The sequence below is a fragment of the Excalfactoria chinensis genome, chromosome 12 (assembly GCF_039878825.1).
Source record: "Excalfactoria chinensis isolate bCotChi1 chromosome 12, bCotChi1.hap2, whole genome shotgun sequence".
Lineage (NCBI taxonomy): Eukaryota > Metazoa > Chordata > Aves > Galliformes > Phasianidae > Excalfactoria > Excalfactoria chinensis.
Window position 1 is genome coordinate 8,337,851 of NC_092836.1, and position 17,726 is coordinate 8,355,576.

The 17,726-nt window shown below is 43.2% G+C and overlaps 1 protein-coding gene across 1 annotated transcript in view; it reads right to left on the bottom strand.

The window, feature by feature from the left end:
- Window positions 1–250: 250 nt before the first annotated feature.
- Window positions 251–17,726, bottom strand: part of PRKAR2A (protein kinase cAMP-dependent type II regulatory subunit alpha) — a 58,224-nt gene continuing 40,748 nt past the window's right edge. Inside the window, exons 6-11 of the mRNA XM_072347320.1 lie at window positions 16,198–16,351; window positions 13,042–13,143; window positions 7,774–7,848; window positions 6,011–6,076; window positions 5,193–5,331; window positions 251–4,618 (exon numbers count right to left, since the gene is read on the bottom strand). Coding sequence (XP_072203421.1) covers window positions 4,485–4,618; window positions 5,193–5,331; window positions 6,011–6,076; window positions 7,774–7,848; window positions 13,042–13,143; window positions 16,198–16,351 — 670 coding nt within the window. The 3' untranslated portion in view covers window positions 251–4,484. The remainder of the gene's footprint in view (window positions 4,619–5,192; window positions 5,332–6,010; window positions 6,077–7,773; window positions 7,849–13,041; window positions 13,144–16,197; window positions 16,352–17,726) is intronic.

Genomic DNA, 17,726 nt, shown 5'->3' on the forward strand with positions numbered 1-17,726 from the left:
ACATCTACAGCAATTTCTATTAGTTTTTAAAGGTAACAGCAACATTTAATCACTGGAGAGCAAAGCGTGGTGGTCAGATCACATCCAAACCCGTATTGGTTACTGCAACAGGGTAAGGGCTGTTCTCCACGAGCCCTGATAACAGGAGAAGGAGCTCAGGCACCGCAGGGAAACGTGGTCAGCTGCTGTAACAGCCACTGTGCTGCACACACTGTGGGGGCTGTGTCGGCTGCAGCAAGCAATAAGGAGCACACACAGACCGTACCAGGAAGGCTGGACACAACATGTCAGTTTATTAACCAAAAGTGAAGCCGAACCCCAGAGTGGTTTAACTTTTTCAAACCATATGTTTATATGGCAGAAACTTTTTTTTTTCCCCCACGTTAACACTGTACTGCAAGGATCAAACTTTGCAGCTGGTCACCCTTTGAGAATCAAACACTAAGTGTAAAATGAATAAGGGTCCCTCGAATCGATTAAAAACATCTTTAACTCAAAAAGAACAGACCAATTGTAAGAACTGTCTTATGAAATTCTCCCAAGTGAAAGGCTTTCAAAGCACTTGGAGCCTTGAGGTAGCAACTTTATGCAGAATTTAATCCCCCTCCTGCCCCACAAAGCGGAGGAAAATTAGTAACGCATTATTAGCTCCAGCCAGCTAAGCGGAGTTGAGTGTTCTCTGATGAGGTTAGTGACTTTCTCTTCCACCTTGGCACAGCAGTGTAGTGCTGCAGACATCAGGAGAAAATCCACAAGGAAGGCCTCTGGAAATAAAACCTCTGCTTTGAAGGAAGTGAAATGATCAGCAATAACTGTAACAACAAAAATGATCTGGAGTGAAAAGAAACACAAAGTGTTTGTATTTTGGCAAGACCGGTTTACAAATACACATCAAGAACGAGAGTCCATTTCAGCCAATGGAAAAGAAAGACCGGAAGTGACATTCAAAGGGATTTCTTTTTCGCCCTCTGTGCAAAACTGCACATTGTTTTGTTTTTCTTTTTTAGCAGAGAGCATTTTTGCCCCCCATCCTTTTTAAACATCGTGAAACCTGTGCTGTGACATCAAACAAATACCATACGCCAGGATATTCGACCACTGAAAGCTCCTCTCACTGCCTTCACAACAATCACAAGCAGGGAATCGGAAACTCGTTGTCCCTCCAAGTCTCAAAGACACCATCCTTTCTACCCACTTTGCTGCTGAGTTCTTTGATTAAAAACCAGACCTCTCTCCACTGTGAATTTCAAGGAGCCCACAGCAGATTTTCTGTTCACTGAGCTGTAACAACAACAAAAACAACTGTGCACATTCTCCTCTTTGTGAGGAGCAGCGATAGTGAAAAGGAATAAGCTGGGATGCGACAGTGCAGGCAGATCTTTACAACCAGGCACTTTGCTTTGCTCCCCAGTCACACTGTCACTGCTTGCATGTTTACTGACTTTGCTCACTGCTGGTGCCGTCCAGCTAAGCAGGTACCTGGCAACGTCCAGCATCTCACCCCAAACTCTGGACACTACCTTCAAGCTTCAAGATCGCACAGACCATGATGGTTAAACCAGACTAATCACGCACATTGCTAACTACAACACGATACACGGAGGAGCCTTCTTACAGACTCACTCTCCTTCAGCTCAAGGATTTGAGTCAGGTTGCTTCTTTACACTACAGGAAGAGGTCACAGATCCTGGCTGCAGGATGGCACTGCCCAATACATTTTTGCTTCAGGGGGTCTGGAGAAAGGAAGAACTTCAAATTCCTTTTCTTGGACCCCAATCTTCTGGTTTTTTGTTCTCATCCTCTCCTTTAACTTCTAGAAGCCATGAGATCCTCCCTTCCTTCCCCTCTGAATAGAGGATATTCTGCCTGGGAGCAAAGAAAGACCCAGCTGATGACTATTCACAGCAAGTTTCTCGTGAGTCCACATGACAGCTCAGGCAGCACTGGTTTGCAGACCAGTTTATGTTTGGGTTACAGGACAGACAAAGTTGGCTTCTGTCTTGGAACCCAAAACATCTTGAACTTGAAAATATTAAGGAAAGGAGCTGATGAGTGGATTGTTTTCATTCTTTTGTTTCTTCTTTAAAAATAATAACAATCCATAGTTAAAGGAAGGATATCGTCTTTGGTGTTAAACCTCAGAAGCCTGAAAGCATGAATGAAGTACCTGCTGCTGCTTTGGCCGTAATTTAGAACAAAATCAAAACTAGTCCAGGAAAGCAAAAGAAATTCTCTGCTCTAAAATACATGCAGTTAGAACAGCTGCTGCACATTGCAACCAGGGACTTTAATACTATGGAAACACCTCATTCAGTGGTGCCCATGACATATCATTTGCAATTAAATATATATATATATATTACTCCAATTACAGTAACTGGACAATAGTCAAACTTATCAACTTTCCATCTTACTTATATTGCAGGAACTGGGAGGACCTCATCTATTTAGGGAAAAGAAAATCACCCAGAAATCAACTTAGAGTTGCAGTGGAGTTTTCTGTGCCTTAAAGAAATATCCACCACTGTAACAACTAGAAGCAGGAATTCAACATTAACATCCTTCTATTCTTGCTCAGATGGCTGAGAATCAAGCCAGCACATTGTTACACCAGCATCCACTATTAAAATATCATAATCCACATAAAACTCTACTCTGCCTCATGAGGCCCTATCTGGAGATCCAGGTCTGGGGCCCCCAAAAGAAGAAAGACAGGGAGCTGTTAGAGAGGGTCCAAAGAGGGCCACAGAGATGAACAGGGGGCTGGAGCACCTCCACTACAAAGACTGACTGAAGGAGCTGGACTTGTTCAGCCTGGAGAAGAGAAGGCTGTGGGGTGACCTCATTGCAGCCTTTCAGTACCTAAAGGGAGCCTACAGACAGGGGGGGGAAGCCAACTCTTTGAGAGGGTAAATAAGGGCAGGACAAGGGAAAACGGTTTTAAGTTGAAGGAGGGAAGATTCAGGTTGGCTATCAGGGGGAAGTTCTTTACTTTGAGAGTGGTGAGGTGTTGCTCAGAGAGGTTGTGGATGCCCCATCCCTGGAGGTGTTCAGGGTCAGGTTGGATGGGGCCCTGGGCAGCCTGGTCTAATGTTAAATATGGAGGTGGGTGGCCCTGCCTGCAGCAGGGGGGTTTGAGCTTCATGATCCTTGAGGTCCCTTCCAACCCAAGCCATTCTGCGATTCTGTATAAATATTCTTTTGCACACCATAAAATGTCCTTCTTATCATCTGATTCTTATTTATATAGTGCTCTGATAAAACCTCAGCAGTATGCCAATTAAGTTCATTAAAGCTGTGGAAACACTACCTAGTAAATGCTGCAAATTTAACAGGTATTTTAGATAAACACGATTAGCTTATCACCTAAACCAAAAGATTCCTCAAATACACAATTGGCTACATAGCAAAGACCTTTGCTTTGCAAAGAGAAATGCGGACAACTTTTGAAAGATTTATGAAATCTGTGGCATTTGAAAGCATTCAGGTGTCCAATTAAGTTACAATACTGTGACAGTGGACAGAGGGAGCTCCTGTAGATAAATACAGAAGTCATCTTCCTTTAAATTACAAAATGTTCATTCTTAAAAAGCTTTAAAATAGAGTCGGACAACAGCACCCTGGAAAATGTGCAGTATAAAGGATCTCTGTAAATGAAAGAAGGTCATCTATTGTGACTTCGACACTATATGTGTGTATATATATGTACATACACACACGGTGTCAGAAACATGGAGCAAATCTGGGTAAAACACAACTATGACGCCTTCGAGCCCTATGATCTGAACCACTGCACTTTTTTGGGAAGCATAAAGTAATTTTCTTCGCTACTCAGAAAACACTTGAAATTTAGTAATGCTTCATTTTCTGCATTTTGTTGCTAATCAGACTCTCACCTGTGTCCTCAGCTCAGTTTACTTGTTTAATGTAGTACCTGCAGTTTTCAGCAGGTGGAAGAAATCTTCAGTGCCACCTTACTAGCTGTCTCCATTGATTTTTTAACGTCAAATCCAGCTGTTACGATTAAAAGCCAATTTGGGTAAATGAAGTGTTAGAAGATAATAGACCTATCAAAGGCTTGTATTCCACAGGTTGCCTCTGAGGAACAAGCAACCTCCTGCTATAAAATCTGATCTGAAAATTTATCCCAACAGGAACACCAGAAGGAAGGAGGCTTCTGTTTCTTGCACACTTTGGGTGTTGCATCAGGCACTTGAACTGCTGGACAGATGCCATTCTGAACCAAGTAAGTGAACTCAAGGTTAGAACCATCTTTAATCTAGGTCTAATAATGAAGTATCAGCAGCAAAGTGGAGGCAGGGAGTGAGCAATCCATCTGTGCCGAGACTTGCTTATGGTTTCTAAAATGCCCAAGAAGACAGCAGCATTAACTGTTCCGTAGTGTCCATTTTCCTTGTGAGTTGTGTTGCTGATAGGAGGCTTTTCTGTGTCTTGATCTAAGAAGGCACTGAGGTACCCTGTGCCTAATTCCCTGGGTCCACCAGGTCCATGCTAGAGCCAAACATTGCCACCAGCTGCTCCTCATAATGTGTTATATTCCTCTTCATAATGTCCATGCAGGGTCCAAGCAACCTCTCAAATGCTTGCACATCCATGACTGCAGAGAAGTAAAAATATGATTGTCAAGTAGCGTCCTTTCTGATAAAACAATCTACTTTTTGAAGCTAGAGCACAGAACTTCAATTTAACCCATTTGGTTTCAAGGCTTCAATGGATGCTGATCTCCTTCTGTACTATCGCTTGGAGGAACAAGATTATTCCTGAGATCAGGTGTGTGTTAAATACAGAAGTCAAATACACACCATGCAGGCATTAACAGATCACCTGGAAGCTATGACAAGCAAGCTCTAGACAAGAAACCAATGCTTAAGTCTGGAGTCTTGGTGCAAGTTCTCCTTTTCAAAGGGCACAGAACGCACACACAGGAAAACCAGCCTGCTAGACAGTTATTCCCACTCATCTGAAACTAGAGGCCTGAGCAGAAAAGCAGTGGTGCTTCTCAAATTTCAGCATGGTCATCTACTTCAAGCTGTTCTTTTAGCTTCCAGCATCTGACCACTCGGTGCCAAAAGGCTGCCAGGTTTTGAATAGTTTCTCAGTTAGGGGTAGTTCACAAAACAATAATAGAACAGGAACAGGTAACTAGATACACACAGGGAACATTCGCTTACCTAAACACTTGACCTCTCCAACAGCATAGGCAGAGGCTGCCCTGGGTTTGTTGGTAACAAGTGCAAGCTCTCCAAAATACTGTCCTCTGTGACACCGGGCAATCTCTACTTCTTGGTTAGCTTCCTTACTCATCATAGTCTGCAAAACAGTACATTTTAATTACTCTCAAATCAGTTCTGTACAAGGTTCAAGTTAATTCCAGATAGACTGCATATGTGCAACTGACCGTTAATTTACAGCTTGCAAACTAGCAGTTCCTAAACCATTCTCTATAATGGCATAATGCCTTGACAGCATGTTCAACTGTAAGTTTGGTTAAGTGCATGCCGGCCCACAAGTTTTGAGATTGGCAGATATTCACTGTTACAAACTTGGGAACTGCTATTACACAAGCTTAAAACAGCCACAGAGTTTTGTCATACACAAACCTTCACTCCCATAGGGCTGCTTCGACTGTATAGGAATCTATTCAAATGTTACTGGCTACTGGAGATAACACACTCCAGCTTTTTGTTAGTTGTAGTTTGCTACAACCCCACAAGAAAGTTCCATTTTGACCCCTAAGGCCAAGGAGAGTACAGGAGGTCAGTTTGCAGAGGAGTAGACAGAAGTAAACAGACCTTCCAACTTTGGCAACTGACTCCTGGCCACTTCAGAACAGGTATGGCGATTTAAAGCATACATCACATTTGTGACAACGACCAAGTAATTAAAACAATGTCTTAATAGGCTTTTGCACATTGCAATTAGCCATTCAATGATTTAGCCAATCAAATCAGTGATTAATTTCAAATCTAATCACCCAATTCAAACTCACCTTGCTTTTAATCATGATTTTTACTTCACCAGATTCTACAATATAAAAGCAATCTGCTTTATCGCCCTGTGAAGAAAAGGCAAAAGATACATTTATTTTTAGTTGACTATAAAAATATCTATGAATGGTATTATTCATTGTGAACTGGGCACTGTGCAAGTCATCAGTGTGAGAAATTACACAAGAGCTCTTGAAAAAAGAATAAAGCACTCAATGGAATCACACTATTTAAGGAAAATAAATCACATCAGGAAAGTGGAAGAAAACAGACATAGGCAGCCATTTAGAACGAAGTTCAAGGAAGATACTGGAATGTGTTGCTGTAGTAAAAACTTATTTTAGTTCCATTCATCTGTTTCTAAGAAAAAGTCCCACAGAGTTACAGGAGAAATTAGGCTCTTATCTGTGGTTCTTCAGAATAGTGGTAAGTATTCCAGTATGAGGTCTTTCATTTCCTGTTGCCAGCTATCACTATCTGCTGCACTCAGCACACTTCTTAACAATGTACTGAATACTCAGGACTTTTAAGCACTGAAAACAAACTGAGTAGGAGACATGAGGACTTCAGGTAACACCAGCAGTACGACTTAAAGCGCCAGCGGTACGATTTAAAGGCAGTGCTTTCAATCACACTGCCCCAGTTGACAGATCAAATTCCAGAAAGATAATTAAAATGTAACATTGTCCATGAGAGAAAAAGGATTCATGCTATTGATGCAATTGCTGTAGTACAAGAGCTATAACCATCATTTCCAAGCATAAAATTTCATCATCTCTAGCAGCGTATAACAATCATCCAGATCAATCCAGAATATTAATCCTGCTTGTAATTTCCCTTATGTGTAATTACATCCTCATCCTTAATTCAGCTGTTGCAGATTTAAACCAACCCTGTAACCGGATCACTGACTGTACAGCTTCCCAGTTCTGACACAGCTTTGATTTTGCTGACAGTCCAGTTTTCTCAGGCTCTTAAGCAACAAGATTTTCAGCTTACACAATTGAGCCTTTTTGGAGAGAAGTGATTTGGCTGATTTTGTTATCAGCAAAGGATGTTCTCTTGCACTGCGGTAGCTGATATTCAAGCTAATTAAGATTAACTATTCAAAACAGTATCAAGTACTCAGACTCTGTTTATAAAACAGGAAGACCTGTGATCAAAACACCTAACATTTCAGGTAAGGAAAGGTCTTCCTTGCATTAATTCCTGTTTAAAATAGAGCACTTTCTCAATATAAATATACAAAACTAAGATTGATGCAGAAATCTTGTGTTTCACCTGTAAAAATACTCCAAAAAAAGTTAGTTCTGTCACAGGAAAAAAAAAAGCTTCAAGCTTTAATTCGTCCAGCTTTATGTTTCAATCTGGTCCCAATCCATTACAGCAGACAAAGTGCATCAACAACCAAAGCCTGCTGACTGAAGTCTGACGATTCCTAGCACTAAAATACTCTTTTTAAAGGCATCTGGAAAAATAACCTTTTTTAATTAAAGTGATAATTCTTCGTACAGTTAACTGACTTGAGATCTACTAGTAAAGCATTCCTATTGAGCTTGTTTAGCTCTGTGCAAATCATACTCCTGTTGAATTGCTTGACTTTCCTGTTTAGTCAGACCTATGGATGTGGCTTGGGACTCCCCTTTCAATCTGGTTATAGGAGCCTATAAAAACAGCACAATTAACACGATTCTGTGAGTAGATTCCACGTAGGAACAAAAACAAAGAGGGGAGAATGACAGATGGGAATTTACACTCCAAATACCTGAGAAATGATACGTTCCCCATCCCGATACACTTTCTCTCCTATAACATCCACAATTTTCATTCGTTCTGATGCCTGCAATGAAGAGGAAAATCAAGCACAATTACCTGCCATAGCAAACTTCACAACTCAGAAGTTAAGAAGCATTCACTAGACGGAAACACGCTGAATCTGGCTACTGAAAAATGCAGCCCCCACATGACCTCATTATATTGCAGCACAACTTTCAAGACTACCAAAAAGATCAATGGCAAAAAAAGTTTTCTATTGTCCCACACCTAAAGTTAAAAATGACCGATTTGGCTGTTTTAGAACTAAGAGAAAAAGCCCACTTCCTGTGAGATTCAGCTGAAATCTGAAGAAAGAGTTTAGAAAAATGCCAAGTCCTTCCCCAGAAACCTCAATGAAAACTATTAGTAATTCATTTTCAAAATATTTTCATTGCTACACACTTGAATACTTGAATGTCTTTGGTGGGTAGGTTGGAGCTTTTTATGTGTTTATTTTGGTTGGTTGTTTTTTTGTCTTAAAGCTCACTGCTAGATTAGCAAGAGGATGAGGGGGTATGAGAAAGACACTGGGTCTAAAAACTGTAAGCAAGCATTGCAACAGGATGCCCTGCAGCAAGGTCAAGAGGTACTAAACTGACGTGCAGTGAAATGTGGTTCAGCCTTCACAAACAGGAAGGGAGAAAGGACAGTTAAATTTATCTCCAATATTTCCTGCTGCCCATCTTGCACATCACAAAACAATTCTAATGGTTCACATCAGTGTAAAAATATATTAAGAAAGAAAATCCTAAACGGTTAAAATGAATACCTCCACACGGTTCATTTTTAATCTGTTCATTTCACAAACGCACTTCCATCTAGCCCATGTTTAAGAAACTGTTAATTACAATCCATGCATGAATCAACTGCAGTGTGTCACGCAAAAAGCCAGCCAGTGCTAATGAGATTTTTCTCTTTTTTGGATCTCTAAACTTTTATGAGTCATTTGGGGCTTTAAAAAAAAAAACAAAAAAGCACACACTGATGAAACTAGTTTAAGCCAGTCATTGTGGGAGATGTTGTGTAATTCACCCCTTCCACAGCTATCAGCATAGGTCCAAACTAATATATTCTGGAAGCCACTATTTACACTTATGATGCTTTGCAATTTTGTAATCCTCTCCCAGGAGGATTGAGAACTGTTCTCAAGTGCTAAAGATTTAAGCTGAAAAAATGCAATGAGGAAACAAAGGAAAATATAAGTTATGGCATAGGGCAAAGGCAGATGCATAACGATGTTCACAGAATCACAGAATCACAGAATTATAGGGGTTGGAAGGGACCTCTAGAGATCATCGAGTCCAACCCCCCTGCCAAAGCAGGCTGCCTACACCACGTCGCACAGGTAGGCGTCCAGGCGTGTCTTGAATATCTCCAGAGAAGGAGACTCCACCACCTCCCTGGGCAGCCTGTTCCAGTGCTCCGTCACCCTCACCGTAAAGAAGTTCTTGCGCACATTCGTGCGGAACTTCCTATGCTGGAGTTTCAGCCCATTGCCCCTAGTCCTGTCCCCACGCACTACTGAAAAGAGACCAGCCTCGCCACTATAGCTCCCACACCCCAGGTATTTATAAACCTGGATCAAGTCCCCTCTCAGCCTTCTTTTCTCAAGGCTAAACAGACCCAGTTCCCTAAGTCTCTCCTCGTAGGGGAGATAGTCCAGGCCCTTCACCATCTTTGTGGCCCTCCGCTGGACTCTTTCCAAGAGATCCCTGTCTTTTTTGTACTGGGGAGCCCAGAACTGGACACAGTATTCCAGATGAGGCCTCACCAGGGCAGAGAAGAGGGGGAGGATCACCTCCCTTGACCTGCTGGCTACGCTCTTTTTAATGCACCCCAGAATGCCATTGGCCTTTTTGGCTACAAGGGCACACTGCTGGCTCATGGCCAACCTGTCGTCCACCAGGACGCCCAGGTCCCTCTCAGCAGAGCTCCTTTCCAGCAGGTCTTCCCCCAACCTGTACTGGTGTATGCAATTATTTCTACCGAGATGCAAGACTCTACACTTGCTTATGTTAAACCTCATCCGGTTTCTTAGTGCCCAGCTCTCCAGCCTGTCCAGGTCTCTCTGAATGGCCGCACAGCCTTCAGGCGTGTCAGCCAATCCTCCCAGCTTCGTGTCATCAGCAAACTTGCTGAGGGTGGCCACTATCCCCTCATCAAGGTCGCTGATGAAGATGTTGAACAAGACTGGACCCAGCACAGACCCCTGGGGGACACCACTAGTCACAGGCCTCCAGCCAGACACCGCACCGCCAACGACAACCCTCTGCACTCTGCCAGTCAGCCAATTCTCGATCCACTTCACCGTCCACTCATCTATCCCATACTTCCTCAGCTTTGTTATAAGGATGTCATGGGGGACCGTATCAAAAGCCTTACTGAAATCAAGGTAGACTACATCTACCGCTCTCCCCCCGTCCACCCAGCTAGTGACATCTTCATAAAAGGCCACCAGGTTGGTCGAGCACGACCTCCCCTTGGTGAACCCATGCTGAGTACTCCTGATAACCTCCTTTTCTCCCAGTTGTCTGGAGATGGCATCCAGCACAAGCTGTTCCATCACCTTCCCTGGGACAGAGGTGAGGCTGACTGGCCTATAATTACCCGGGTCATCCTTCTTGCCCTTTTTGAAGACTGGGGTGACATTGGCCATCCTCCAGTCTTCAGGCACCTCCCCAGTTCTCCAAGACCTTTGAAAAATTACAGAGAGCGGCTTAGCAATAACCTCCGCCAGCTCTCTCAGCACCCGCGGGTGCACCCCATCAGGTCCCATGGATTTATGGACATTAATGTTTCCTAAGCACTCACGGACCACCTCTTCCCTGACTAAAGGGAAATCTCCCATTCCCCAGATTCTCTCATCAACCACCAGGGTCTGGGATTCCTGGGGGAGAGCCCTTTCACTAAAGACAGAGGCAAAGAAGGCGTTCAGTATTTCCGCCTTCTCAGCATCCCCCGTTACCAGAACACCCCCCTCACTTAGTATGGGGCCCACATTCTCCCTAGCCTTCCTTTTGCTGTTAACGTACTTAAAAAACCCTTTTTTATTATCCTTTATCTCCTTAGCTAGATTCAGCTCCAGGTGGGCTTTAGCCTTCCTGGTCGCATCTCGGCAGTCCCTGACTACATTCTTATATTGTTCCCAAGTGGCCAGACCCTTTTTCCACATATCGTGTACTTTCTTCTTTCTGCGGAGCTTGCACATGAGTTCCTTACTCATCCACGCAGGTCTCCTGGCACCTTTTCCTGACTTCTTAGTTACAGGGACGCACCGATCCTGAGCCTGGAAGAGGAGCCGTTTGAATGCTAACCAGCTCTCACAGGCCCCCTTGCCTTCTAGCACCCTGGCCCACGGGATGGCCCCAAGTAAGTCCCGGAGGAGATCAAAGTTGGCTCTCCTGAAGTCCAGGGTAGCAATCCTACTTTTTGTTTTGCTTCCTCCGCTCAGGATCTCGAACTCCACCATCTCATGGTCGCTACAACCCAAGTTACCCCCGACTTTTACTTCCTTAACGAGTCCTTCCTTGTTGGTGAGAATAAGGTCCAGCAGCACCCCGCCCCGCGTCGGTACCTCGACCATCTGCATTAGAAAGTTATCTTCAATACACTGCAAGAATTGTCTGGACCGCGCATGCTTGGCCATATTGGTCGTCCAGCAAATATCTGGATAATTGAAATCCCCCAAAAGTACCAACGCCCGGGAGCGTGATGCTACTTCCAGTTGGCTACGGAAGGCCTCATCAACCTCCTCTTCCTGATCAGGAGGCCTGTAGTACACACCCACTACAGTGTCCCCCTTACCAGCCTGGCCCTTGATTCTCACCCACAAGCTCTCGACTGCTACATCACTCTCCCCCAGGTGGAGTTCAATACATTCTAGCTGCTCTCTCACATAAAGAGCAACTCCACCACCCCGCCTTGCTAGCCGATCTTTCCTAAAAAGGACATAGCCCTCCATGACAACATTCCAGTCATGCGAGCTGTCCCACCACGTCTCTGTGATCGCAATGAGATCATAGCCATGCGATTGCACACAAAACTCCAATTCTTCCTGTTTATTCCCCATGCTTCGCGCATTAGTATACAGGCACTTGAGAGAAGGAGCATCTCCCCACCTCTCTCCATGCCTTTGAACCCCTTTGTCAGCACCCAACACACTCTGCTTTAAGCCTTGAACTGCCACCTCAGACGCAGCGGCCCTCATTTTGTCCCCTTCCCCCTTCGTACCTAGTTTAAACACCTGTCAATTAGTCCTGACAGTTCCTCGGCTAGAACCCTCCTACCTCTTGGAGACAGGCCGCTTCCATCTGCAGCTGTCATGCCAGGAGCCGAGTAAATTCTCCCATGATCAAAAAACCCAAAACTCCTATGTCGGCACCAACTCCTTATCCATTTGTTTAAGAGGTGGGTTTTTAGGCCCAACTCAGTATCCCTCCCTGTCACTGAAGGTACAGATGTAATAACCACTTGTACACCTGTACTGTCAACTACCCTCCCCAGTCTCCTGAAGTCATCTTTTATGACCTTCAGGCTTTTCCTACTGACTTCCTCACTGCCAGCCTGAATTATCAGCAGGGGATAGTAGTCTGTAGGCCGGATCAGATTGGGAAGTCTCCCAGTTCCATGCAGTCTGGCATGTCTCCAAAGCCCTTCTGAAAATACAGGCTGAATCAATGGCCTAGAAGTGACAATTTACACATTGTTCCTAAAGTCATGCACCACACATAACAACAGTGCTTGCTCTGCCTGGTTATTTTCCTCCTGGGCAGCAGTGCTTCCTTTAGTTTATTCTTAGCTTACAAGAGTTACGGTAAAGCAAGATCTGCTGTGGGAAGCATCTTTGAAATTTTAAACTCATTCACAGATAATGAAAATCAAATATTCCAGAGACCGTATCGTTACTTCAAAAACACACCCTCAAACAAAAACAAAGCCCCGAGTCCCAGTTTTCGCTTTAATCCCTGTAATAGTTTCTCTCTACCTGTTTTGTGTTTTAAAGCCTTCTCAAAAACTGAGATAAAAATTGCCTACTGCGAACAGTGGATATGAAAAACATGTTGGAAAACTTCAACAATGCAAATTCTGTTGTACAGCAAATAGGATACAAAGCAGGTCTTAAGAACTTGTAAGCAAAAAGCGACACTGATTTCTGATTAGTATCAACCAACTGGTGAGCTAACAAGAATTTGATGCAGATGTTTCTGAGAGACTTTACCTCCAAGGACTTGAGAAGGGGTACAGACTCAATAAATAACTCATACGTCTTCCTCTTCTTTGCATTGTTTTTCAATATAATTCTTCTGAATGTCACTCGATCCTGCAAGAAACAGCACAAACTGATTATTCCTCCTAACTAAAATGCTTACTGATTAAAGAACCTTTATCTATTAAAGATTCTCTATCTCATATTTGCAAGAGAATTTAGATACAAGAAGTCAGTTATTAAAAATGATAGCATGTCCATCACCAAAGTGATCTTAACAGGCCTCATGATAGTGTTTCCTGTAAAATACCAAACTGAAAAACAGGGAGCCCGAGGACCAACTTGGCCCTTCTCAGAAAGCCATTTAAGAATTCCAGTTTTACTCTATCTTGTATTGTTTCCCAGAGTTGAGTTTGTAGGTCTTTTTGTTTGCTTGTTTTTTATTCCATCTTTTACATTTCCACATACAGTGTGGAAGCGATGCTCTTCTTGCTGAAGCTACTAGAAGCTGAAATCTGCAACTCCTATTAAGACAACTGCGGGACTAAGCCTGAACTGAATTGTTCTCAAGTCACAGATTCAGATTCAAGCACATCAGCAAACAGAATATCAAACAGCAACAGCCTTGATCGCCCCCTCCACTTTTAGGGATAAAAGGCAGCTTTTTGCAGGGAATGGCTACTCCTGCACTTCCACCTGTCCACAGGTACCACAGCAACTTCCTGATGCAAAAACGTTTTGAGTTTGTTTTTGAAGCCCAAATCACGGTCAAGATTTCCAGCTCACTCCACCACCCACCCGACTTCTCTCCAGGCAGCAATACGTGCCGTGCAGGCTCTGCGGCCAGCAGGCGGCAGCACGCACCCGAGTGAAGGCAAGATTGCCTGCAACATCTGGCTGGGCACCTGCAGCGGCAGACATGTTTGCAAGTTTATTGTTAGAGATCTTAATGAAATGCTTTTTATTTGTACAAAGAAAAGGAGAGGCTGAACTGCTGCAGAGCATCGACAAGAAGGGCAACAAGAGAGCTGGAAATAAACAGTACGTCCAGGCTAAGGGGAAGTGCACTCCACTTAGCACACCCGCCAGTTATCTTTGTGAACATTTGTGTGACAGTAACATTCACGGCCCTTACACAAGGTGAGCCTAAGCATAAAAAATCAAAAACAAGGAATCAGAAGAACAGAAACAAAACAACAGAAACGTTGTCAGGAAAGAAAAAATTAAGTATAGCACATAAAGAGCAGCAATAACCCAAATCCCTGAGAGCCACTCCTCTGGGTCTCCTGAAAACATCAGCTGGTACTTCAAGCAGAGATTTGGAGGTGAAGAGGTGTGTTCGGGTAAGAGAACCGTTTTATGGGATGCAGGCTACTCTTACTTGGAAAGAAAACAATGACCGATACTGGTGACACCGGTGGGATACATAAGTTGAAGGTGACAGATGAAGGGAAGAACAGCATTACTCTTAATCAAAAGGAGAACAAGAGATGCTACAGCCTGAAGGGATTGGTGGGTGTGCACGGGTTTTGTTTTGTTTCTGTTCTACCACTGAAAAACTGCTTTAGAAGTCCCTTCAAATGCACACATGTGGAGGAGAGAGGTGCAGAAGCGGTCATGGGAATTGGAAAAGCATTAAAAAATCAGAATTCCTTTGTTTGGAAGCACAGAGCAGTGAGGGAAATGTGCACGATTGTGAGGTCTTGCCCAGATACATGCGGTAGCAAATGGTGAGGGGACATTTCTGCACTCCATGTGAGACCCACATTTGATGACTGCTTCATGCCCGAGCCTCCCAGGCTTTTCTTGGCCCCAGCCTGCACTGCAGCAGGAGTAGCCCACACTTGCTAACTGGCAGATTACCCATAAGTTTAGCAATGACTTTTAGAGACTAATAAAAATGTTTAAATTACATTGGGCACAAAATATTACAATTAAACACGTCAACAACAGAATAACCAGAAGAAATAACCAAAGTTTAACGCATGAAAATGCGACATCAGTTAATAAAATATCCATGGGGCCAGATCACTACCAAGGTCCCCTTTCAACTACATCTTACTAATCATGTAAACATAATCACAGAAACCAAATAACTCTAATTGTGCAGCTCTTTCCAAAAGCAAACTGGAACAAAGGATGATCTCCTCCTTTTCTTCTTTTTATAAACAGGTTTTGTACGTGGCTGTTGCATTTAAGAAATCAGATCCTGACAGAACTCTGGCTATTTACCAATATTTTTTCCTTCACCTCACAAAGAAGTCAAAACTCAGTTCTTTCAGCAAGCACAGAGATTGCATAGGCATGCTGTGTGTAGCAGTTTATCAGTCACCTGATCAAGGTCCTAACACACACCAACCCCCAGTGATAGTTGCCGAGGAGCCCAGAGCATACAGAGAGCACACAACACTTCTGGCTTCAAAGGCTTCTCTGATCACACAATCTGCTTATTGCATGAGCCTCACAGATGAGTAAGAGAGCACTGTGAAAAATAACCCTATCCAAATGGCACAGAGAAAAGAACTAAAATAGGAAACTAATGTCTGCAGCTTCACATTCAACACCGCTGGTCTAGAGACAAAGCAGCACCACCACTTAGCTTGGTATTTGATAGACCATACTGACCTGAGAACCTCTTCCAGCATAACACAAAGAGACCAGGAACATCATGACCATTTATTCAGAGTGAAAACAAAGCTTTGGGCAGTTTTCCTACTCTTCATATTACTGGCATGCTCAAGAAGATATTTAACACTATCTATACCCATATTAAAGCAGACAAAATGGTAGGGGGTCAAGCTGAAAATAACGTTATTTTAGATACTGTTTGTATATTACTCCCTCCCCACCTCTACAAAATATGCGCATTAGTATCTTCACCATTCTCTGGTTGTCTTTTATTTTCCCTTAACAAAAGCCTTGATCACAAAAATACAAAACAATACAGAGACAGATAAAACTACCAATATGATATTTACAGTCGAGTTATTCTAGATAGGTGGCCAAAACCATTTTCACAATGGATCTTTTATGCCACAAGGTAAGATAACAAACCGTGATAAAAAAGCTATTAGTGCAAGGAGTCATATGGAGAGAAGCACCTGCTGCTGGACACGGTGAGTTAGTAATTCAAACAGTAAGCAAATGAGAGCAACTTCCTTTCCTTACCAGTCCCCAAAGGGCTCCTTCTGTTGTGGCAACAATGGTGGCAGCTCTAGGAGTATTGTACATCAACGCCAGTTCCCCAAAACTGCCGCGATTATCATAGCGGCCCACACAGCGTGCCTGGTTGTCTTTTGCTACAACAATATCATACAATCCCCTGGAAAACAATGGAATAGATGCTTTTCATTACACAACATTCCAGTACAGATGACAAAAAACAGTTTTTTGCTGTTATATAAATAGTTTAGTCGCACTAGCTTTAAATGACAGCTGCTGGGCTGGAAAGGTCTCCTCACCCTGTTCTCTAGAGGCAACACTTCCAACATTATAATAAATTTAAAGTAATAGTAGCCCGAAGATTAACTAAGAATCAAGACTAATCTCATGAAGATGGAGGTACAAGTTCAGCAAGGCACAAACGTGGCTCTAACTGCACCACAACTACATATAAAGACAGAGGCTGTGCAGATTAACAGCAGAAGGGCATTGAGGATTATTGATGGGCAACCCTGGGTTTATTACTTCTCTGAATACTGCATCCAGAAGAAAAAAAAAGTTCTACAGAGAAGCTTTATGGGAGTCCCACTTGTAGATTCCATAGAGTGAGCATTAATTGCACCAACCAAGCAATTACAAAGCATCAAAACAAGGAAGCCCTTGGATCAATACTAGATGAACCAGATTCAGAATTATTAGATCCAAGAAATTCCCTATTTGTCACCCAGAAAGCTGAAGAAAGAAGACATGAAGACTGTGTAGCAGCAGATGCTTTTTACACACTCTACTGCTTAATCACACCTAGCAGACAGGGAAACAACCAACAGCATTACTAATAGGAAACTACTGAAATATGGACTATTATTCCTGGAAAGCTCCACTAATTCTTGTAATAAATTCAGTATCCATTTAGTCATTATCTGAGAGGCACAAAGAACAAAAGTCTTCAGAGGTACTTTAGATCTAGATGAGCCACCTGAAACACTGAGTGAAATGCAACAACTTCTTCGCATCCTTCCTGTCTGAATGTCACTTGGCAGTACCATTTATTTCCAAATAACTACAGCCATGTAACCTTCATTCTAGCATTCAGCTGCCTGCAGCCCAGGGACTGAAGGGGTGAGGCACCACTGAGTGACCTTAGTTCAGCCTTACTGAGAAAACTGTTGCTGAGCAATGAGATAGTCAGTGAACTAAAGCCCTGCAAGATAAGAGCGACAACACAGGCCAAAGCATAATTGTTGAGATGGTAATCATTTGTAGCTCAAGGACTCACAAGAAAAATACCCACATGAAAAAATATAAAACTCCTGCAAGGAAGGTGAAAAAAAAACAAACAGAAAAGGGCAACTTGGTATGAACAGAGATTTGCCTTTTTTTACGAGGTAGAGACCAATGCTGCCTCCTCCTGACTGATGACTGCCTGGCAAGCAGAGAGTCATCAGGTGTCTCCTTCACAGCAGTGAGGACAACATCACAAGGTATTTGTCCTAACTCTCCCCTCCCTTCAGTATGCACTGAATGGCTGCTGCGTC